The 23808-nt window shown below is 39.2% G+C and overlaps 1 protein-coding gene and 1 long non-coding RNA gene across 8 annotated transcripts in view; both read right to left on the minus strand.

The window, feature by feature from the left end:
• The window catches only part of PTPN1 (protein tyrosine phosphatase, non-receptor type 1), a 75902-nt gene that overhangs the window by 37498 nt on the left and 14596 nt on the right, over positions 1–23808 (minus strand). For 3 of the 7 annotated variants that reach the window (XM_015560716.1, XM_015560715.1, XM_015560714.1), the window contains exon 2: positions 648–755. The exons of 3 other annotated variants lie outside the window; for them this stretch is intronic. In XM_015560716.1, coding sequence (XP_015416202.1) covers positions 648–661 — 14 coding nt within the window. In that variant the 5' untranslated portion in view covers positions 662–755. Of the gene's footprint in view, positions 1–647; positions 756–23808 lie in introns of those variants that run through there. One more of the 7 variants, XM_006758792.2, reaches the window with a different exon arrangement.
• Positions 2546–23150, minus strand: LOC107182296. The gene is made up of 4 exons (XR_001513013.1): positions 23140–23150; positions 21600–21606; positions 13575–13589; positions 2546–2919 (listed from the first exon to the last, which is right to left on the minus strand). It is a non-coding gene; the product is annotated as an uncharacterized LOC107182296 (long non-coding RNA).

Consider the following 23808-nt stretch of genomic DNA (forward strand, 5'->3'; position numbering starts at 1 on the left):
AAACTGGATCGAGGGGAGCTATGAGGGGAAAAAAGAGGAACAACTGTAATAATCTGAACAATGAAGATTTAATTTAAAAAAATGTTAATATTAAAAAAAAGAAAAGAAAGAAAGAAAGCTAGTACAGAGAAATGCAACATGGAGAACTAGGAAACACAAAGAAACAGAGGATAGAGAGGCCCCAGCACACACCTAAAAAGCCAGAGCTCAAACACATTAGGGTAAGAGTAAAGCTACACAATAGTAAGGATAAAGAATCTTCAAAATAAATTACAATTACCTTTTGGCAGCTTAATAGGGCTTTAACATTGTCATTTACTTAATTTTTAACAACTCTTACGGTTATGCTACCAAAAATATTAACAAAAAAGTACAAAAATTGCTTTATAAAGTGTCATTGACTTTAAACCTTATTTTTACAGTCCTTAATAGTATGTGTTTTTTTAATCACTTATGTTTTCTGTTTAATGTCATGAATTTCACCTTGGGCAGAAATCAATAGGCAGAAAATGAATCAGACTTACAGTAATTGATGTCAATAAAACATATTGGAACCAGTATCTTTTTAAATGCCGAGAACCACAGAACTATTCCTGTAAGAGAACTGTCTAAAAAATTGAATCTACTTTCACTTCTGTTTTGCTTACTTTCTGCTTTCCATAAGGACAGTTTAAGTATTTCAGGCCCTGGGGTTGGAGCACGTTGCCAGAGGATAGTGATGCAGTTGACTAAGGATGCAAGTAGCTGGCAGACATCTGGAAGTGGAAGGTTTACACCTTTCTTTACAGGGAATCAGACTGCCAACCACTAGTTCCTCCCTCCATGGTTAATTTCCTAAGCTCAATGGTCACAGGGAGGAACCTTATGAACCCACATGATATTCCTATTCTGAAATGACTGAGAACCATAATTACGAAACTGTATATTCTTTTGTGCATAATTTAGAGTGTGAATAGGAGGAAAACAGAATGTCATAATGAAGCCAGATTTGGTTAATAATTTCTTTAATATTCTAAGAGCAGAACATGATTCTGTTACCATACCCAAAGAAAGGACTTTTGCATTATTATCAACCAATAATCTAAATACTTTCTAGTACAATGTACTTTTCTAGAACACCATCTGGGGAATTAGGGATGAAGAAGGAAAACATAACCAATGCCCCAAAGCATGAAGTGATAGTTCTTTAGTGAGATCACAAAAATAAAATAACAACTTGGGAAAAGAGAAGGTGACCAAGCTCTTCCCACATGGCTTTCCAAAGAACTCTATGTATATGGACGAAGGAAGCAAGGTTTAGACTTGATGTATGAGTTTCTTCAATTCATCCAAAGACAGGGTGGACAAAAGTGGGTTTACAGTTGAGTATGGGAAACAATTTATTCTCACATTATTTACTAATTACTAGAGACTGGTGCAAAAAATTCATGCACAGGTATGGTCCCTAGGCCTGGTCAGTGATCAAAGCGTGAGCGTCTGGCATAGAAGGGCAGGTGCCAGCTGACCTCTCAGCCCTGGGAAGCACCTGGGTCCCCAAGGTCCCCCTCCGCCTGAGTCATGGCACCTGAGTCCCCACGCGGAGATGCAATAAGCGCGGCCGGACGGTGCGGGCCGGAGCACAGTGTGGGCCTCTGGGCCACTCTGTGGCACCGCACGGAAGCCAGGCAGGCAGTGTGCTCTCTTCAGGCTGGCCTCGTAGACTGGCTCCTGCGCGAACCCATGGGGAGCCCGATCAGCCCCTGCGGTCCTGGCAGCTGTGGCCCAGCTCACCTGGAAGATGCCACATGGGTGCAAGGCGGGCTCCTTGTGGGTGCCCAGCACTTGAGCTCAGGGGCTTCCCTGGCACGCAAGCCCTGGCATCCCAGGGGAGGGTAGCATGGAGAGTGAGAGTGAGCTTGGCGGACACCCTGCATTCTCACTGCACCTCTGTCCCCGTCACCCCTGTGCCCAGGTAGCCGGCGAGAGGTCACAGCACGGTGCCGATGCCCATCATGTTCTGTGCCACGCTGTGGTGGTCAGCGCACATCATAGCGAGCAGTCGAACTTCTGGTCGAACGACCGTACAAGGGGACAATTTGCATATTAGGCTTTTATTATACAGGATTGTATTATTTTCCATATGAACAACTGGGAAACTACTTTTGCCCCACCTTGTATATACTGAGCATGGATTATGTGGCAGGCACTAAGAATATGAACGAGAGGCAAAAGTCCTGCTGCCATGTGCCTTGAGTTTCAGTGGAGAAGTTAGCCAGATAAACAGATTAGGCTAGGTTCTGAGCTAGGCACTGCCACATGTAACTCTCACAAACACATTCATGACTAGTCACCAAGGTTACAGAGGAATAACAGTGTAACAGACGAAGTAAAGCCCTCAAACAAGTGGATACTCTCCCTACACTCCCTCCCCACCACCAGGATCTGATCACTCGAGGATAGGCAGGAGTGGTTCAAAAGCCCCAATCTGTATCTGTGCCTGTGTCTTTCTTTTTGCTTCTCTTGTGGGTTAAATTAAGGGTTCTAGCACTGAAATGTTTCTAAACTACCATCCATTATGGATAAATTAAGGATAACCTGATCTATGCAAATTTCTCATTTTTTTTAGACCCCAGTCCATGAATGAGATGCAACTCTATTGACATAAAGCTAATTTAGAATGTTGTTAAATAAACAGCAAAGGTCTTAAAAACTGTAGGTTTCAAGAAAATATCTCTTTGGTGAGAGAAGACATTGACAAAAACTAAAATCATCACTTTAGTAAATGCTTATTATTTACCAAGCCAAGTCATGCTAGTCTTATCATGAGGTTACAAGAGAAAAAACCTACTTGAATCCATAGCCTGTGGTTTTCTGGGTTTTTTTTTCCACCAAGAAGTCATGCACTTCTCAGTGTTACCTGAAATTCCCAGTCGAGAGCTCCTCTGAATAAAACAAGTAAAAGTAACAGTATGGGAATGACTTTACTGACACTCTAATTTAGTTCTTTTAAAGTAACTTATTCATAACATCAGCATTGAAAATCATTAAGTGGCACATGTCACAACTGCTCACAAGACATCTGAACAAGTGGCAACACTAGAGCAAGATCCCGCTGCTATAGGCATGTAAAGTGTATTGGAATAAGGTTCATTCTTGGTGCTGTAAATTTTGTGTTTTGACACATGTATAATGACATATATCCACACTACAGTTTTATTCAGAATATTTTCACTGTCCCAAATCCTCCTGTGCTCCATCGATTCATCTATCCTTCTCTCTCCAACCCCCAAACCCTGACAACCACTGTTATTAATCTCACTTTGACTTTTCCAGAAATGTCATATAGTTGAAATCAGATTATACTTAGGCTTTGTCCACTTTTTTTTCTATTAAGTTGTCTCTCTTCTAAATGATATAGAGTGTTCCTTATTCTAGAAATTGTCCTTTGGTGGTTATACACTGTGCAAATATCTTTCTCTGTATCATCTGTCTTTTGCTTTGTATTAAACCACCCTAAAACATAATGGCTTTTAACTACCAACTTGATGATTCTAGAGGTTGGCTCTTTGGGCTGGGATGCCATGTCTCTGTTCTATGTGATGTTAGCTGGGTTCTAATATGCACTTGTGGTCAGCTGGTAGCCCCATGGTCTCACATATCTGATGCTTGGCTGGCTACTGACAAGGGCAATGGCAGTAATCAGGCCACATGGTACTCACCATCTGATAAACTAGCCTGGGCTTGTTCACATGGTAGTGATTGTACAATTCTCAAAACAGCAGGAGAGGGCAAGGCCCAACATGCAAATATTTTTTTATACCTCTGTTTGTGTCATGATCACCAATACTCTGCTAGCCAAGGACAAATTCAAAAGTGATTTTCTACCTCTTGATTAGAGTCAACACTCAGAGGGGAATGCAGACAGGGGTGGGAGGAATTTAAGACTATTTCTGCATATTAATAGTGTGTTTAAATGAAGAGAAGTTTTTAATTTCAATGTAGTTCTATTTACGAATCTTTTCCTTTACTGTTAGCTTTCTTTTTAGTATCCTATTTAATAAACATTTGCCCATCCCAAGTTAAAAAATACATCCTCCTACATTATTCTTAAAAGTTCAATGGAAGAAAAATATTTTCTGCACATTTTAATTTGTATCTTAATTATACCTCAAAATGTTGGAATAAAACATATAGATGACTGTGACATGTCTGTCCCTTTAACAGCTGTTTATGTGCACAGTACGCACAACTTTAATAAGGATGCCTAACTTATTAGCAGGCAGGTGCTCAATGTCTGCTGGACAATGCACACGTAGTGATAGGGTGGTTTGTCTCTTTCTGTCCTGTGCCTACTAGTCTTTGAGATGTGTTTTTCTTACTCACATAAGCTACTTACATATTTTAAAGTAATAAATTCTTTGTCTATGCTGGAAAACACTTTTCCAATTTACCTGTTTGTACATTACAAAATTTTTATGTATGGGAAATTAAATTTAAGTGTGGTAGGAGGATCACAAAACTGTCAAAATGGTAATTATAGAGCTGCTACTGCTAGTTGGCAGAATTATTGTTGGTTTTTATTTTTTATCCCCCCCCCCCAATATTTCTACAGCAAATATGCATTACCTGTGCAATAAAGTTTAAAAGTAGTTTTAAATATTTATGTATTCACTAGTGGACCGGTGCACAAAATTTGTGCACGTTAAAAAGGAATTAATTAGAGGAAATATTTTAATACTGCTATTTGCCCTTTCTCTATAATAGAAGTGTCAGAGATGAAAGAAAATTAGTAATGTATATGAAAATCTTCCTCCTATCAGAGTCTGGGGTCCCGTCAAGCTCCGCCAGGTGGGGCATGCAGTCTCAGGTCCCCCGGCAAATCCCGCTGGGCTGGGGGCGTGGCCTGAGGTCCCCTGTCAAGCCCCACTGGGTGGGGGGCGCAGCCTCGGGTACCCTGCCCTAGCCTGGCACCATGCAGCCTCAGGTTCCCGCTGTTCTCTCATTAGGAGAACCCCACCTCTGCTGTGGGTGCAGCCATCCGCTGGGCTGGGGGCGTGGCCTGAGGTCCCCTGTCAAGCCCCACTGGGTGGGGGGCGCAGCCTCGGGTACCCTGCCCTAGCCTGGCACCATGCAGCCTCAGGTTCCTGCTGTTCTCTCATTAGGAGAACCCCACCTCTGCTGTGGGTGCAGCCATCTTGTGATGGTGTGATGAGGTGAGGGTCAATTTGCATATTACCTTTTTATTATATAGGATACCTATTGATCATTTTCTCTGCAATTTCCTTCATTGCTTCTAATAGCAAGTCTTTCGCCTTAGTATTCTTCCTCACTTTTAAAAACCATTTAATCTTAATCCATCTGGGTTTATTTTTTCCTACAATTTTCAACTATGCCTATAATATTGCTTTTAAATCTCACACTATGCTAAGAATAAGTGTTTCCCATGGTTCCATCAACTTAACAGTTCCCCTATACTCAGTTTAATCTCTGTGACTGCATATCACAGTAGCTCAGATTGTATATTACAGAGAGCTCCTTCCCCCTCTCCCTAAATTCAAACAGAAACAAAATGCAGCTGCATCTGATAATTTAAACTTCAGAATTAATAAATTACTATTTTTTCAGAGATAGGTAGAATTGTTTTTTGTTTGTTTATTCAGAAGTTGATGCAGGCTAGATTCATTCTTTGCAACTATTTAGCAAATTAAAGATCACGAAGAACACAAGAGATTAAAATATAGAGAATTTTATACTACTGTAGTATTTCTGTAGTTAAAATGAATACTGCTGTTACTTTGTTCTTTTGTAAGGAAAAAAAGGGCAGATGGCTGGTACAAACCCTGCCGCCACATTTATCTATTATGTATTATTGTGTGTATTGTGACTTGTAGTCAAATACAAGAAAAATTAAAAACATTAAATTACTTCTGTTCACCATGTTCATAAGCAGGTTTGTTAAAAGAAACAAACAAACAAACAGTTTTCTCCATGTCAGTTACCTGACTTCTAACTTTCTAACTTCAACTGGAGCAAATTTCTTAAGTATATTTAATTAAAAAGCAACTTTTAGAGTAACTACTTCAAATTAGATCCAGCATAAAGCAGCAGTATCTTAACAAATTAAATTATTGTATCTTTCCACCACCTCAACATATTTAGTGAGATGGTATCTTTTATAAAGGTTCTATCCCTTCCTTCTCTCATCATAGCTTTGGACAACAGCTGCATGATCTTTTTGGTCATCTGCCTTCTTAGAGATGAATGCATAAAAATGCATTTATTTTTTATATACTAGAAGGAGGCAGTAAACCTTTGCTAATAACATATAATCAATTTTTAAAAGCTTTTGAAGGCTGACAGATGCTGATTCCTTCCTCAAGAGAGTTTGCTCAATATCTCAGTACCACATCTAAAACTATATAGGAACCAAAATCCATATATATATTTGCAGGATACAGACATGGGGTCACTATTTTTATATAATAACTGAAGCTATTGCAGGGTCAATATCCTTTAAAGATATTACAATTAGCTGAACACTCTCCCTTCAAAGGTTCACAAAATGATATCTAAGTTGGGTTAGAGAAACATAAATCTCTAGGACTAAATGGAGCAATAATTAAAATAAATAATTCTAGAAACACTGAATTTAATGACACTTTCATGTAATGGCACTACATAAACTAAAAAAAAGAAATCACTATTAGAATGTTTTTTTCCTACTGTGCTAGAAAGCAATCTTCACAAGATTACTCACAATAAATAGTATAACATTGCACTGTTCATTAGAGGACAGAACAGTTAAAAAGCCAAACTGTAAAGTTCTTTTAAAGGTAATTGGCTTTACCACCCAAGTATATTCTTTAAAGCAAATTCTTACAGAAGATGCCAAAGTCATGTTTTGAGGATCACCTTGATGCAAGAGGCAGCTGGTCGATGTTTCTAACTCTCTATCCCTCTCCTTTCCTCTTTGTAAAAAATCAATAAAATATATATATATTTTTTTAAAAAGAAAAGACCACAATATATCATTGTACTTGCTGCCAATTTTTGTCCTTGCATTTCAAGTTATGACAGTGTTGGTGGGGCAGGTTCTCATGGTCTCTGTCCTCAATGAGTTCCCTATATCTGCGGGAATACCACCTGTAGCCACAACAAACACTGTTGAGTAGAAAGTATGATCAGAGGGGAAAGCTACCCTACAGGAAGAGGGGAAGACATCAAAGTTAGCTAGTAAAAATGAGAACAGTGAAATCAAGGGAAACTGTGGAGCAGCCACATTTGGTGCAGAGGAAAGAGATCTTCCTGGCATTGCTGACTTTGGTTGGCATCAATGGGAGGAAATAAATAGCTTTGTCCAAGCTGTTCTACCCAGTCTGTTCCAGCACTGCTGCTTGAAAGGAGAGCTCAGCAATGAAGGCTGGGATGAAGAAGGGATGGCCATTCTCCATTGCAGCAACCTCAGAAGCCTGATGCTTTTGTTACTCTCCAAGCCACCATTACACCAAAGATCAGGAAGGAGAGATGGGGCCCATACCTCGCTACAGTGGCCTGCAACTCATGTCTGTGTGCCTAGACTCCTAAGAGTACCCAGGATACACATAACACTTTCACAAGTTCCTATCTCTACTTAACAGGGCTGGACAGGTTTTTCCAGAAGAGAGGATATGGAGTCTCCCCAGCTCAAAGGAGCAGACACTCATCAGGCCTAGCTTGTTCACCAGTGCAGCACAATTCCTGCAGACACAGGGCCCTCAATAAGGAGTTACTAAATGAGTGTGCTAAACAGGATTAGAAAGAGCTGAAGTGAGAGCTATGAATTTGGAATTAGAAAACAGATATATCCCAAGGATGACAGTGGAAAACAAAATGACTGACTGCCTAAGAAAGTACCAATGACCCAACTAACTTTGAGAACTGTCTGATCTGTCTTTGATCTCCTCAATAGAAAGCTCATGGATGATTTTCCAGAAATGAGTAATTTCTGGCTATGATACTCAGGAAATGGCTGGGTATGATAGAAACATTTTTTGGAAGAAAGTGACGCTTCCTCCCAATCCCGCAGGCAGTCCCATTTTCTAATGTGGTATATTCCTGAAGAAGGCTGCACTTCTCCTTATAAACTTGGGAAGGAGCACGTCAATGGCTGGGATATCTAGGTTTGTACATGGAGCCCCACACCAGGCTGAGGAGAGATTCAGTGTAGTACAAAGCACTCTCGAATCAAGACACACTGGGACTCTCCGCTGCTAATTCAGGCAGGAATGGCAAGTGTTGTCTTACCAGCTTCTTGTGCCACAGAAATTGCCATGATGATCAGCTTCCTACAGGCTATACTCTGAATGTACTTCCAGGCTCATGGGCACCTCAGCCCAGACCCAGGATCGTATCAGGTCCTCTCCTTGACATATAGAGGTGGTTCTGGCTCCTTTGATCTAAGTGTTCAAAAATGTTTTTTTTTTAAGTATTTGTTATGATTATGGAATTTACTTCAAAATAAATCAGAGCTAGGAGGAGTTAAAGAGAGAAAGGGGATACAAATGAAAGAAAATGGGTCATAAGTTTAACAATTATTGATACTGGGTGATGGATACATAGGGGTTCATTATATTAATCTCTCTACTTCTATATGTTTGAAAGTTTTCATTAAGGAGTCTTAAGATCCCATTTTTTTAAAGTGGGAGGAATGATATGTTTCTGAGAGATTACTCTGGCTTTTTGATTCTGGGAAAATGGTGGCAGCAGTAGCATAGTTTTTAATTTGCCCTGAATCCTCCTATCTAATAAAGAGGGGATATGTTAATTGACCCTCACACCATCGCAAAGATGGCGGCGCCTGCACCTCAATTAGCCAATAAGGAGGGAATATGCTAACTGACTGCCCCGCCCTCAAAGATGGCGGCACCCAGTCCCCTCAGCCCCACCAGGGTGGCAGGCACACTGCAAGGCCAGGCCTGCCTCCAGAGTTCCCCAACCCCCTCAGCCCTCCAGGCCCCCAGGGCTGCCCGAGGCTTGGCAGTGGCAGCACCAGAGGTGTGATGGGGGCGTCGCCTTCCCCTGATCGCCGGGTCACCTTCTGCCCCTGAGGGCTCCTGGACTGTGAGGGGGGTAGGCCGGGCTGAGGGATCCCCCCCTCCAGTGCATGAATTTTCATGCACCGGGCCTCTAGTTTCTCCATAAAAATAAACACAGCAACAAGGATAGTAAAATGAATTCCTCTGACAATTAAGACAAACCTACGGTTGTCACACTTTGATTCTGAAAGTACCAATAAGTAGAGATAGGCCACTTATTCAGACCCATGTGGTATCCACATTTGTGTGGGAGGAAGTAGAACCAACACAGGTGACTCTGATGGCTCTGGAAAGTTTGATAGGCCAATCTGTGTTAGCAGCCACACTGGGAGTAGATTCCCAGTCAGGGAGTGCCTGGTTTCCCCTCCCCGCAAGATGCTATGGAAGTATAGACCCAATGGATTCTCAAAACTAAGAAACTGAACACTTTTCTAGGAGACAGTTCTGAGGAAAGAGGAGATTAAGATAAAAGGTAGGATGGGAGGAACAGGGAAGGCAGATCTTAGAAAGTACAAGATCTTTTTAAAAACCACAAAGATCACTGAAGAGAGAGCCTGTGGGCCCTGAGCTAGAATATCTATCTGATCCACCCCTTCCTTCCTAAAACTATAAGGGAAACACTGTTCACTTAAAAATGAGCCGACAGCCCTAACAAGTTTGGCTCAGTGGATAGAGCATCGGACTGTGGACTGAAAGGTCCCACGTTCGATTCCAGTCAAGGGCATGTACCTTGGTTGCGGGCACATCCCCAGTAGGAGGTGTGCAGGAGGCAGCTGATCGATGTTTCTCTCTCATCGATGTTTCTTACTCTCTATCCCTCTCCCTTCCTCTCTGTAAAAATTCAATAAAATATATTTTTTTAAAAATGAGCAGACAAGGGACAGTTGAGTTCCATACAGCAGTATCATATTAATGAGAAGGGACAAAACAATATCCCTACAGAAAAGCTAGAAAAATGCCCATAACAGATGAACACTAATCCAACAAGCTAAAAAAAATTAAGAAAATGGTAGAAGCTCCCAGCCAGTGTGGTTCAATGGTTGAGCATTGACCCATGAAGCAGGAGGTCACGGTTTGATTCCTGGTCACAGTACATGCCCAGGTTGTGGGCTCAATCCCCAGTAGGGGACATGCAGGAGGTAGCCAATTAATGATTCTCTCCCATCACTGATGTTTCTTTCCCTCTCCTTTCCTCTATGAAATCAATAAAAACATATTTTAAAAAATAAAAAAATCTGAACTGGTAAGCCTTATATTAAAGATGAGTTTTCTTTAAAAAAAGATGGTAGAAGCTATGGAAGAACAACATAAATGAGAATGAGAAATCAAAAAACAAGGCAACTGGAAAAAAAAAAAGATTAAAAAAGAGGTGAAAGAAATCAGAAAAGAAAGAAAAAATATTTTCAGAAATGAAGATGAAATGAGGAACATAAGAATAAATGTATTTAATGCCTTAAAAGAAACAGAATAAAGAAGAGTTTTTAAAAATCTCAAAAGAAATAATCAAATAGAAATAGGTTCCTTGTATTAATGCTATAATTTTTCTGTAAGTCAAAATTATATTTAGTATTTTGAAATTATATTTAATAAATTTTCATTTATTTTTTAATAAAAAGATTTAAAATTTTTTGAGAGGTGAAAGAAACATGATAAGCAAAGAAGATCAAACATACTCATAATAAGCTGAGTCCTTGAAGAAGGAAACCAAAACAATGTTAACAGAAGAAATACAATAAATGATTAGACTTTGAAATAAAAGGTTAAAATAAAATCTGTTGGGAATCTAAGCAAAAAGATCAAGTCACTTATAAGGGAAACACAATTAGATTGTCTTTATACCAGAAGATGATGAAATGACAAATTCAAATTACTTTAGGAAAGAAAATAGGACCCAAAGGTTTTTATATATAGACAAAAAAGGCTTTCAAATATAAAAGCTGCAGACAAACTTATGAACATTAACTTACGGAACAATATTTCCATAAATCCTTTCTGAAGAATATAGCAGAGAATGAGTGTCAGGCAAACAATAACTAGAGAAATATAGAAAGAACTCAGAGTGAGCATTAATATTTATCAGTAGAGCTAAGACAAAAGGATGGTTGTAAGGAAGATGATGGATTATATAATGTAGAGTACAACTATCAAAAAGGGAGTATGAGAGGCAGAACACGAAAAATTTTTGAAAAGTAGAATAATCTTGCTGATTAGTTTAACAGATATAAACAGAATCCTCAGATATCAACTGTGAATACTTCAAATCAGATGCTGGAGGAAAGGGAAGGAAAAAAGAATAGATGATTACAGTCATGCACCACTTAACAGCAGGGATACATTCTGAGAAATGCATTGCTGTGTGAACATCAAGTGTACTTACACAAACCTAGGTGGCATACCCTATTAAACACTGAGGCTAGGTGGCATATACCATTGTATATGCAGTCCGTCGTTGATCAAAATGCTGTTATGTGGTACATGATTGTAGTAGCTAACTTCAATACTGCTCACAGAAGGAAATCACGAGATACCCCTAAACTGAGAGAACTAAAGGTATATAATAAACACTATGTTAGTAAAGAGGTAACTATTATATCCATTTGTACGTCATAAGTGTCTATAGATGCAAATGGTGGACCTTTTTAAATTAAATTCAAAATATCGTGGCAGTTAACTGGCTAAAATGCAAACATTCCTAAATACCAAAAGACTTAGTGATAAAATTAACAATTCTAGTATCTATATATATAAAAGGCTAATATGCAAAGTGCCCCCTCAGGAGTTCAACCAGGAGACAGGGAGTTCGATTGCTCGCTATGATGTGTGCTGACCACCAGGGAATAGCGCGGGACAAAGGAAGGCCCCGGCCAGCAACCAAAAAGCCCCAATCGGCCCTGATCACTGGCCAGGCCTAGGGACCCTACCCACGCACAAATTTCATGCACTGGGCCTCTAGTGTATAATACAAAGATATAATGGAAAATAAAGGTAACCAATCTTAACAATATAGTAGCTTCTACTCTTCCAAACTTTTCTCCAAACAATTGCAAACATAAATATTCTTACTGCTTGTTTTTATATAGTATACATATTATTCTATATCATCATCTTATAATCAGCCATCTAACCTACCTTCATTTACTCATATAAATGAGTTTAACTGGGTTTTTTATGTGTATCAGTCACAGCGGCAAATAGAATAAATCTGTCACTCCCAGTATTTTAGCAATAATTTAATTTTCTTAACTTGTTACTTTATCTAGAGCCTCCAAAAAAATAAAAGCTGGAATAAGTTAAAAATAAACTCAACTAACCCTGGCTAGTTGGTTGGACATTGTCCTGTGCACTGAAGCGTTGCTAATTCAATTCCTGATCAGGGCACATGCCTGAGTTGCAAGCTTGATCCTTGGTCTCCCTGGTCAGGGGCTTGCAGGAGGCAGCTGATTTCATGTTTTGCTCTCAAATCAATGTTTCTCTCTCTCCCTCTCTCTCAAAATCAATATAAATATTTAAATAAACAAAAATCTACTAAAAAATAACTTCAGCATTTTAACAGTTAGGTTTGTTAAACAGGTTATCCTATTTAAGTAGCTTCCTTCTACTCTTATGTTACTAAGTTTTAGTTACTAAGAGCCGCTGTATAATCCAGCCAGAACTCAACAGTTACTGTTCATTAGGGTAAGACCAACCTCCACTGAGAGAAACAATTTTGGACAGAAAGAACTCCCTTTTCTCAATACTCAAAATCTAGCCTGACAATCACATGTAACTAGTCTTTCTTCTCAGGTCCTTTCAATTTTCTTGGATAGAGTCCCTTGGTAGTTATATCCTGCTTTTAATTTTTTTCCAGCTGACTATCTGGTCGATGTGCATTTAACTACCCCATGCAACTTGACCAGCATCAATCATCTTGGCTTCTCTCCTGCTCTCTTCATGCTGTCTGAACTCAGTTACTGTGAAACAACTTACTTTTTACTTTTCATTTACCAAGTGTTTCTTTCCTTTTTTATACCCCAAAATTGATGATTGGGAGTATTTTCAGATTATAAATACTATAAATATTCTTATTTAGAAAATCCATGCAGTACTGAGAATCTGACCACATATGAAAATCATATGACCACTGAAAATCAACTGACCACGTGTTTCAACCAAGGTGTTGAATATCTTTTTGGTTATTTGTCACACAGAGGGGGAGGGAGTCAGTGGAAAATCAGATAATTACCATCTGAGAATATTCACTCAAGATTAAAAGCAAAGACCTCAAAGCCTCCTTTGCTACTGGTACTTTCCCTGTATGTTTATTCTTCTATTCTGGTCTGCTTGAATTACAGGCAACTTGACAAATATCACTATCAGGCATTTTTCAGACACAGTTGACACTTCAGTCCATTTTGAATGGGACTAAATGGTTCTCTCTCGATTAGAAAACATCCAGTGTAACTTTCATCAGCAACTCAGAAACTATAAACTGGCTAAACTGTGTATAACAACAGCAGGCTAGTAAAATACATTCAGACTCACATTTCTGTTTTCCATCTATTTATTTCTTTTACAAGTAGCTGCTTTCTTAAACAGACTTAGAGAAAACACAAAAGAGCAGGAGAGGGATATATGATTAGGGGAGGCATGCTTTTTGAGGGTAAAAATCAAAACTAAATCACATAAAAAATAACATTACCAATACTACAGTCTATGGAAAACAAATATGCACACATAAATGAGTAACAATAAAATGGGAAATCTGCATAACATGGGCAAATTGTATCAATGTCAATATCCTGGTTGTGATATTGTATTACATACAGTTTTGCATGGGGGAGGGGCAAACTGTACAAGGGATCTCTCTGTATTATTTCTCACAACTGCACATGAATCTACAATTACCTCAGTGAAAATTTCGGTTAAAAATATGACTGGCAGAACATAGACAAAATGTTTATAGTACTTACATTGTGTAGTGATAAGATAAACAAAAATTTTATTTTCCACAGTAAACATATCACTTCATAATAAAATACAGTATATGATTAAAAAATAAGAATTCTTAACAAGGGGAAAAGATATAATCAAGACTTGGAACATTTAAAACATATTTTATAAAATCTTAAAGAATATGAATAAAGTGACTATAGGGCCGTTTAACAAATCATGGGATTCTAATGTAAGATAAATTCTTAATTTTTAAATACTGAATAAACCAAGATGAAATACTATTTTCTACCAATCAATAACTAACTTCTGACAATCGTAACGTGAAAAGGTGATGTACTCTGGAGACCAATGCCCCAGCCATATGTGCCTCCTCAGTGTTCTTGAAAATTGCTAAGCCACTTTTAACCACAAGTCTCACCCACCCCAAGCTCTAGGCCTTGCTTAAGATCTAGGGACCACTTCAAACCAGCTCAAAGGTCCTTCTTCAACACTTTCATTGCACCTTTTATTCTTCTTTTATAGCACTTCCTCCCAATGAAAATGAATCATTTGTGTGACTGTTTCATGTTGTCTTCCTCCTGTCTATAAAAGGGACCACTGGTATGTGCTCTTGATCATCCCTGAATTTGTCAGTGCCTAGCACACTGCTAAGGCAAGTGCAGTCACCTAATCAAGTTTTAATGAATTAAGTGCCAACATAATTTATAGTTGACCATCATAATGGATTACAGAGAAAATTAGGACTCTACTGGTCAAGAATAATTGTTAGGCAGACTATTCTCATGTGCTGAGTCCTTCTGTGGTTTAATTCCACAAACATTTCTGAAGGGTTTACAGAGGTACCCCATCTTACACAGTAATTCTGTAGTTAATGAGGCAAAATTGCATATAATTAAAATTAACCTTGGAAAGAATACCTTAAATGCCAGAACGAAAGCCTTAGTTATTTTAAAGCCCAGACCTTAATCTCTTGTTTCTCTTCTAAATTTAGCCTCCCTTTCTCTATAGAGGATATCAAGGTGTGGCTTGAGAGGACAATGTAGTATTTCAAGGGATTTCTCTCTTTTTTTCTCTTTGGGGAGAAGAGCAGTACATATAGTTTAGCTAAGGAAGATTGAATCTGTGCATGATCTTATTCCACAAGGAGATGCAAAGCACGATGGTACCTTAGGTGCTGAGAATACAAAGATGTAAAAGACAAGATTGCAAATTCCTAGAGGGTTCACATTCTAGCTGAGAAGAAAGTAGTAAATAACCATTAGAATAAAAATGTTAATTTATATAAACTGCTATTAAGTGTTTTAAAAAGACTAGCATGTCAGCAGATGAATATGTTCTTTCTAGTGGCTTTCTGTAACCAAATCCTAATTTTCTAGGCCTAGGGCAGATGGATTCTTCAGGTGAGTTAGGGAAAAGTTAATGTGTTCACAGAATTAATAAAAAAAGCACATTAATATTTCCATAGTTCAAAAACAAAGAAATTTAATAGAAATATTGGCTCAGTGTGAAGAGGCATGTACTTCACTGAGGCAGGGAACTGTGAGCTGAAAGGATGGTGAATGGTGGTAGCTCAGCGTGATACAACATCAATATGGACCTAGACTGGAGTACGTGATGAAAGTGTGGGAGTTTAGAGCAGGCTGGCTGGGGCAGCTGGGCCTGGAGAGTCGAGGGAACAACTTTATCCAGACCTGCTTTTAAGCACTTGTGTTAGGTGAGGCCAAGGCATCTGGAGACTACTAGTATACTCTTAGCAATGCAGAGCCATTGAAATTCTCAAGTAGGACAGTGACTTCACTTCTTCACCAGCTAGAGACAGGATGGAAATGAAGACGCTGAAGGTGACTATAAAAGGCCAGAGATGAGAGGGGCCTGAAGGACACAAGGGCCCTGGTCGGTTTGGTTCAGTGGATAGAATGTCAGCCTGCGGACTGAATGGTCCCAGGTTCAATTCCGGTCAGGGGCACATGCCCAGGTTGCGTGCTCGATCCCCAATAGGGGGTGTGAAGGAGGCAGCCAAGCAATGATTCTCTCTGATCATTGATGTTTCTATCTCTCTCTCCCCCTCTCCCTTCCTCTCTGAAATCAATAAAAATATATTCTTTTAAAAAGGAACAAAGGGAAGAGGGTAAGAAAAGAAGGAGGTTCAGACTTGTGTTTTAAGTATAAAGTTGCAGACCTCGGCAATCAATCATATATATGTAAGAGTAAAGAGTTGAAGGTTACTTTAGGTTATGAGTTAGTGCAACTAATAACAGACATATGTAGCTTTGTAAACATAAGTGTCCACTGATTTTGTAATTATTCAATCTATTTCTAAATACAAAAATAAATGCTTAGTGTTTTAAAAAATCAAGCTCACAGGACAAAATGAAGCAGTGCTCTACATAACAAAATGCATCCTCTAAATAAAAGCATGAGAAAGTCTGTAAAAACTTTTTATTTAAAAAGAATGCATTAGGAAATATATAAAATGTTATGAGTAACCCATTTCTGACATATCTTTTTTAAATGTAGCGTATTTGCAGAGGTTAAAAATGACTTAAGTGTTTTCCTGGCAAAAATATTTTTCACAAGAGCTGCCAGTAAATTAGAGAGACAATCTAAAGTGTCATTTGAGTAAAATTTGCTAAAAGCAGAAAGTACAACAATAAAAATAAAGTAAAAAAGGAAATGTTAAGAGTATGAAAACTGTTCAGAATTGCCATTTACAAAATCTCTTTTGAAACCTTGTTTAAATCATACAAATAAAAATTCTAACAAAAAGTAATTAAAAAAATAAAATAAAAACAGAAAGTGTTGTTTCATATGACAGCTTCTATGGCAAGGCAACACCCTGACCTTCTGTGTCCATAACTATTACGGGAATATATGCCAGAAGCTTCCATCATACTATGCCAGAATGCACTTGTGGAACAATCTATAGTTCTGGGACACAGCCAAGTTTTACCTCCAGCCCCACCTGACCCATCTTCTTGGTTACAATGACGCCAGAGTGAACCTTTCAGAAGTGGTGCATCAAACCTTCCTTTCTGGGTGGGCGTGGGTGGGTGTGCATGGGTGTACATGGGTGCTCCTTTCTGCTGAGAAGTGGAAGAGCAGCTGTCAAATCAGGGACAAAAACTCTATAGGAACAAGCACAGAGCCTCCAGCTCTGCAGCTCTCCACAAGCTGGTTTAAAAGCACAAGCTACTAAAGGGAATACTCCAAACCTACTACATTCATCAGCTAAAAGCCCAATGCCCCAGCATCTCAGCAGTGTTTGGTTGAGGGCCTGGGGGTTCAAGGAGAGGGATGGGATATTTATAGGAGAGAAGAGTCCCAGAGACAAATGATTTTTTTCACAGAGCTGCCACAGCCAAGCCCTGCGGGGCTGTTCAGAGCCCTCCTAAGTCCCGTGTGTTATGACTACCTTACGTTGCCAAGCTTTTTTACCATGTGAAGCATGAATTGAGCCATAAGAAACCACAGAAATGACCAACCCACAGGTTTATCCAGTCTCCTGGCAGAGGAAATACTGCAGTGGACAGTTTTAGAGGGTTTAAATAGGAAGGAAGCACACCGTATGGTTTCATGTACTGTCATGAAAAGGTCTCATCTGAAAACTAACCTTAAATAAGAAATATCACCAAGGAAGGCAATGTTAATCATAAAAAGCTGTTATTTTCTGTAATGTGATACACAATAAAGGAGAATACGACTGAAATATATGCAGTTTATAAAGATTAGTCACCTGGAATTCTGTATTTCCTCACTGCAAAATTAACGTGTGGTAACTAACTCTGCCACAACACTTAATTTAGAAAACCTCTAAAAGATTACATATTTAATTCAAAAACAGGAGACTGATAGTATCTTCAGTTGTAGACAAGAGGCAAAAACCCTGGCAAAAAGAAGAAAGAAAAAAAAAGGTAACCAAGGAAAAAAACAAAAGACAGTAATGAAGAGAGAGCCAGGCCCAAGAAGTGTCCCTGGGAGCGGTCAATGCTCTCCAGCCCCAGAAACTCAGCCTAATCGTATTCCTCACGGCTCTGATCTACCCCCAGCGTCCTGGAATCTATCCTCCCTCCACAATCCATGGGAGTCAATAACCCCCTCCCCCCATGGAACCCAAAATTCATAAAATCACCACTATATCTAATGTTAATATTATATGTAGTAATCATTATCATATATAGTAATTCTATGGGGAAATTTCCTATTATCTTAATAGGAATACTTCAGGTATACTGCATATTAAGTATGTCTATAGGCGAGCTTGGAACTTAACTACAATTCATAACACTGATTCTATAGAAAAATATGTTCAGCATCTCAGATAAACCAACTTTTAAACTTCTGAAGGAGACACATTTGTGTACTAGGGACTGTCTGAACTCTCATGCTTGGTCATTTTGACTCCATGCCAGTCAGAAAAGTCCATCTCAACATCGTTCCTGTGAACTGACCCAAATAAGATTTAAGGAGACACTCTTAAATAATAATTTTAGAGCATCACAAGCCAGGCACTCTATGACACATAAGACTAACCATGGCTTTTACCCAAAACCTATGGATTTAAAAGAACTATCTGGGGATATTAAAAAAACAACTCACAAACACAAAAATTTTGCCACAAACTGACCATGTTAATTTTACAGGATACTGTAGTTACTTTTTCAGCTGTTATTAACATCCCTCCCAACTTGCTTAAGCATATGATTCTATCATCCATCCTCTTCACTGGCATTGGAAGAGGACAGATGTACCATTAAATACAGAGAGAGGAATGAACTACAGATAGATTTGACAGCAGAAGCAGTTTACTGCTTGCTTGCAGTCTGTCAAATGTCATGAGGCACATAGGGAGGGAAGCCACAGAGTTTGTTTGCCATGTCTACAGCCAACACCACATACCCCGTGTCCTTATTGGGAAGTAGCCCCAAGATCCAGCATGTGGGTAATTGCTAGTGGTGGTTGTGGTAACCATGGGGGGAGGGTAGTAAGGAGAGAAAGTAAGAAAGGGGGAAAACAAGACTAGAGTATGATTGTGGATGGGAGCTCAGTAACAGACTGCAACACATTTGTCTGAACCCAACACACTGGAATACAAATGCTTACGGCTTCCCACACTTTCTTCAACATCTTTTCTAAGACTCTGGCCGACAACCCTATCTTTCAAGCTTTATTTCTACTTCGTTCTCAACTGCTCCTACCTCTGGCCTTCAATCTTGTTAAAAGGCATTTTTATGTTTACATGATCTCAGTAAGTAACACTGAGGATTCAGAACCATTGCTCTGACATAAAATGTCTATTCCGCTTAAACTCAGTTACCCTGATGAAAGGCGATCCCAGGACGTCAGGAAAGCAGCACATCTGGAGGAAAGCACACTGGACCAGGAAGAAAAGGATTCCCTTCCAGTAGCAGGTCTGCCCTGGGACCACTTCATCATGCTGGGTCTCAGTTCTTTTGAAAAACAATCTTTGTCCCAAGTCATTTACCACAATGATTTGTCTTTAAAATAAGTAACAGAAAAGTGCTCTGCAAATTGTGACGCTAAGTACTTTTATTCTAAATTCAGATACATTCACATAAAAATTCCAGTTTAAAAGACAAACCTAAAAAGAAAAATCAAATAGAATAAGAAGCCAAACCAACCCTAAATATCCCTTCTTCACCAGACTAGACATGTCATTCCACTCCAACATGTAAGGCCAAGCTTGCCAAGGCAAGAACAAGGTTTTTACATTTATTTTTTTCTTCTCCTCCTCTTCTCCATTCAAAAAGCACTTATTTCATAAGATCCAGACGATGAGGGAAAAGTTGAAATCCACAAATAATTGAATAATCTTCAATTATTATCCTGTATCAAGGATAACATGTAAGGGAAAAAGGTAAAAACAAATGTTTCGTTTCACATGCAAATGATTCACCTGGCCAGATTTTCTTTTTCTTGTGAGCTTTTTGGCAACTTTTTTCAAAATCTCAGGAAATTACAAACAAATGAAACTCTAAAGGCAAATTAGGAAAAAAGACTACCTTTAGAGCCCAAACATGCTCCTCCCATTCTTGTCTGGTTCTTCACTTTTAGAGGGGACCACCAAACCAACCACAAAATCATATGCTAACAAGAGCTTTTGCTTCCTGAAGTTGACAACTCTCTGGCTTTAAATAAATGCCTCTATTTCCTGTTAGCATTGGTCAGTCCTAACTACCAAACCTATGAAGTTTGAACAAAAAAGACTCTCATACCACTGACTCTCATACTTGGCCAGTATACTGGAACACAAGAGCTAGGAAACCACAGGGAAATTGCCCCTCCAGAGTGGCATGGTTTGTGCATGGCACAGAGACAGGACCAGCTGGGGAAGACAAGGATGGATTATAAATGAGACTTAGTTCCATCACATATATCTGGGATTAGGCTCCTGAAATAAAGTCCGACTACATACAAGGCACCCTGAGGGATACACAAAGAATCACACACAGTTCTTGCTCAGAAGGGGCTTCTAATCTCACTGGGAAGGTATACCACATAGAAAAAAATAATACAAAGGACAAATGAGAAAACTAAGTGTGTGCTAAATTGATGGTGTATCACATGGTTCACACAATATATAAACCCGATCATCAGTTTCCAATTCATGAACCTTCTAAATAGTATAGCTCCTCTCTTCATATAAGAAATATTAGGTCCTTTCTATATGCTAGGCACTTACTAGTATACTGCGTACTAAGAGATAGAAATGACTGAAATGAAAGCAGTCTTGCCCCTTCTAAAACTTGATGGTTACTTGGCAACAGATAAGTAAACAGGTTATTAGAGAACAATGGATTTAATTACAGTATAATCACACAAAGTGCTATGAAAGGGGGAAGTACGGGAGCCACTGGAGGACCAAGAAGATTCTAGGCAGCTACCCTGAACCTGGGAAAAGGGGAAATCAGAGAAATTATTCTCAAAAAGGTTGCCTAAGATGTGACTAGGAGAAGAACGAGAATTAGCAAGGTAAACTGTTCCAGGCAGAGGAAAGGCATATGCAAAGGCTCTGCAAGAGATGGAGAGCACTGCCATTTCAGGAACTAAAAGGGCCTCTTTTTAAAAAAAATGTTTTTATTGATTTTAGAGAGAGGAAGGGAATAAGAGATAGAAACACCGATGAGAAAGAAACACCTATAGGCTGCCTCCTGCACGCCCCCTGCTGGAGATCGAGCCCACAACCCAGGCATGTGCCCTGGGTGGTAATGGAACGGTGACCTCCTGGTTCATGGATCAATGCTCAATCACTGAGCCACACCAGCCAGGCTAAATGTGCTTTTGAAAGCTGTACCAGAGTGCAGGAATGTGTATGTACACGCTCTGAATTCAAGGGCCACTACTACTTTGTGGGTGAATAAATAAGACAGCTGAGGAAGAACAGTCAGAGGAAAAGAGCAGCGTGGGGAGACCCTTGAGGAGCTCCCCCAGTAAAGTGAGATTCAGGACTAGCTAGCAAAAGAGAATATATAAAAGGAAGAAAAGGGAAAAAAAGAGAGTTATGGAAACTGGGATTAAATAACATTTAAGAAGCAGGGGTTAACCATATTATATAGTGCTATGATAAGGATGCAAAATATCCAGTGGATAAGCAACAAGGAAGCTAATAGTGATCAGTCAAGAGATTATTTTAGCGACTTGATTGGGTGGAGCCTAACTAACTTCCTTAGGTGAGGAATGACAGGAAGGTGACCAATGAACACAGTGACCTACTTACTTCAAACATTTCAACTAGAGAAGGAAAGGATACAGCAGTGGCTTCAGGGAGAGGTGCAGGTGGAGGAAGCCTGAGAATACTTAAATGGTCCAAGTAAATTGGCAACAGACAGGGAGGGCTAAGGATACATACCTGAAAGAGTCTCTAAACTGTGACTTGATGCCTTGAGCAGGTAAGCTGGGAAGGTGTTAAGAGCACAGATATAAGGTTTGCCTTAGACAGGAACAATGGCTCCTTTTTCTTTGTGAGAGAAATGAGGCAGAAAGGATGGAAGGTAAGCTTCTGATATGATGGCCAGAACTGAGGGAGAAAGATCTGAGGTTAGAGACTGGATTTCTAGTGGCTCAATCTACAAAGTAATAGATTTTCTCCAGCAGCACTTAGAGGCCTGGCCCCAGGGAGAGAAAGGCAGGTGGCTGGCCTAGTGCAGAGCTAGAGTGGGTCAAGTATGCTGACGGCTAGAAGATGTGCAAAAGGACTAGGAGTGTTGGAGAAGCAGATTTCAAGTGACTGACTGGTCTTAGCTGCATAAGGTGAGAGGAGCAGCTGGAAATCTGGATGCAGAAGAAAAACTCAGAGTAGAAGTAACTGAGTGAGGGCATGTGGAAGCACAGCAGGCTGTGACTGAAGAGCGGAAGGGCTGAGCCCAAAGATCTGTCAAAGGTAGAAGAGATCCCAAGCTGGGTCATGCCTATGGGAAGGAGATGGCAGAAGAAAAGGAATTTGAAGTTCCCAGGGGGTAAGGTGAGGATATAGCGTCGGCTGCCCTAATGAACATGACATGGCCCAGGGGTGACAGCAGCCTGGAAACAGGGGCCCACTTAATATAGGCAAGTTATTAAAAATTCCTCAATATGGCAATTTACTGACTAGAAAATCTTGATGAATCCTCTCTATGATGTATACACACACTCACATCCTTTCTCCTCTCCAACACCAAGTGTTTTACTTTCTTCAACAAATTTGAAGACAAAAGTGTAATCGATGAACTAGGTCCTCTCCAGAGTATGGACTTCTATAAAGGATGTCTTTTTATAATTCTTTCTTACTTATCGTGTCTTAAAAACAATTGCTTTCCCCTGCAATATTTTGGCCATTTAATGACTATGTTTTAGTGAATCTGTCTACTTCTGCTATGTGTGTTCTATTGTATCTACTTAGTGACATGTAAATGACTCCAAAATAAAACTAACAAGAAAAAACCCACACTTAATCATCACCCCACCATTAAAAGAAAAATAGTCAAAGCTTCTTTTATTCTATTTTGCCATCCATTGTAAGGAAAACCCTCCCCTTTTCAAGTCTTTAATGACTAGAAATAATTGACAATTATTTTTTTAATTGTCAAGCTCATGATCAATTCCACACATAACCTTTATAGCCAGAATTAGTAGAAGGAAAAAAGAGATGTTTCACAACTTTAATTATTTGCAGATAACTAATCCTGACTGCTTCTACATGACAAGCGAAGAGTTTAGTAAATATATGAATGGAAAACAAGCAATAATCAGTAAATCATTAGAATTCTCAAGTTGATAATTTTGTATTTAAATCAATCATAAAGTCTCAGAATTTGTAATCACATCCAAAATATTAAAATGCCTGAAACTTAAAGGGTATCACTTAGGCATTAAAAGTAGGCTGTCAGTAAACTTATTTTACAAGGTAGTTAACTTGAAAGAATCACTCAAACAAAGCCATCTGTGTATGAAGAACTGCTAATAAATAGACCACATAATGGGATAAGCCAGACAATATCATTAAAAATATCTTTTAAAATTCACAATGAATAAATGAGATCTTTATTCTCATAGTGTCAGCTGCAAATCAGGGGGCTAGCTACATATTTTCAATTTATTTGTAGTGAGTCAGTCTTATACTTAAAGATTCTTTTTAAAGAGACTTTGCTGCCCTGGCCAGTGTTGCTCAATGGTAGGAGGGTCAGACTATGCATTGAACAGTCGAGGGTTCAATTCCCGGGCAAGGGCATGTACCTGGGTCTCTCTTTCTATCTTTACCTCTATCTTCCTCCCTTCCACTCTCTCTGAAAAACAAATGAAAAAATATCCTCAGGTGAGGATTAACAAC

Source organism: Myotis davidii, unplaced genomic scaffold (assembly GCF_000327345.1).
Source record: "Myotis davidii unplaced genomic scaffold, ASM32734v1 scaffold935, whole genome shotgun sequence".
NCBI classification, from domain to species: domain Eukaryota; kingdom Metazoa; phylum Chordata; class Mammalia; order Chiroptera; family Vespertilionidae; genus Myotis; species Myotis davidii.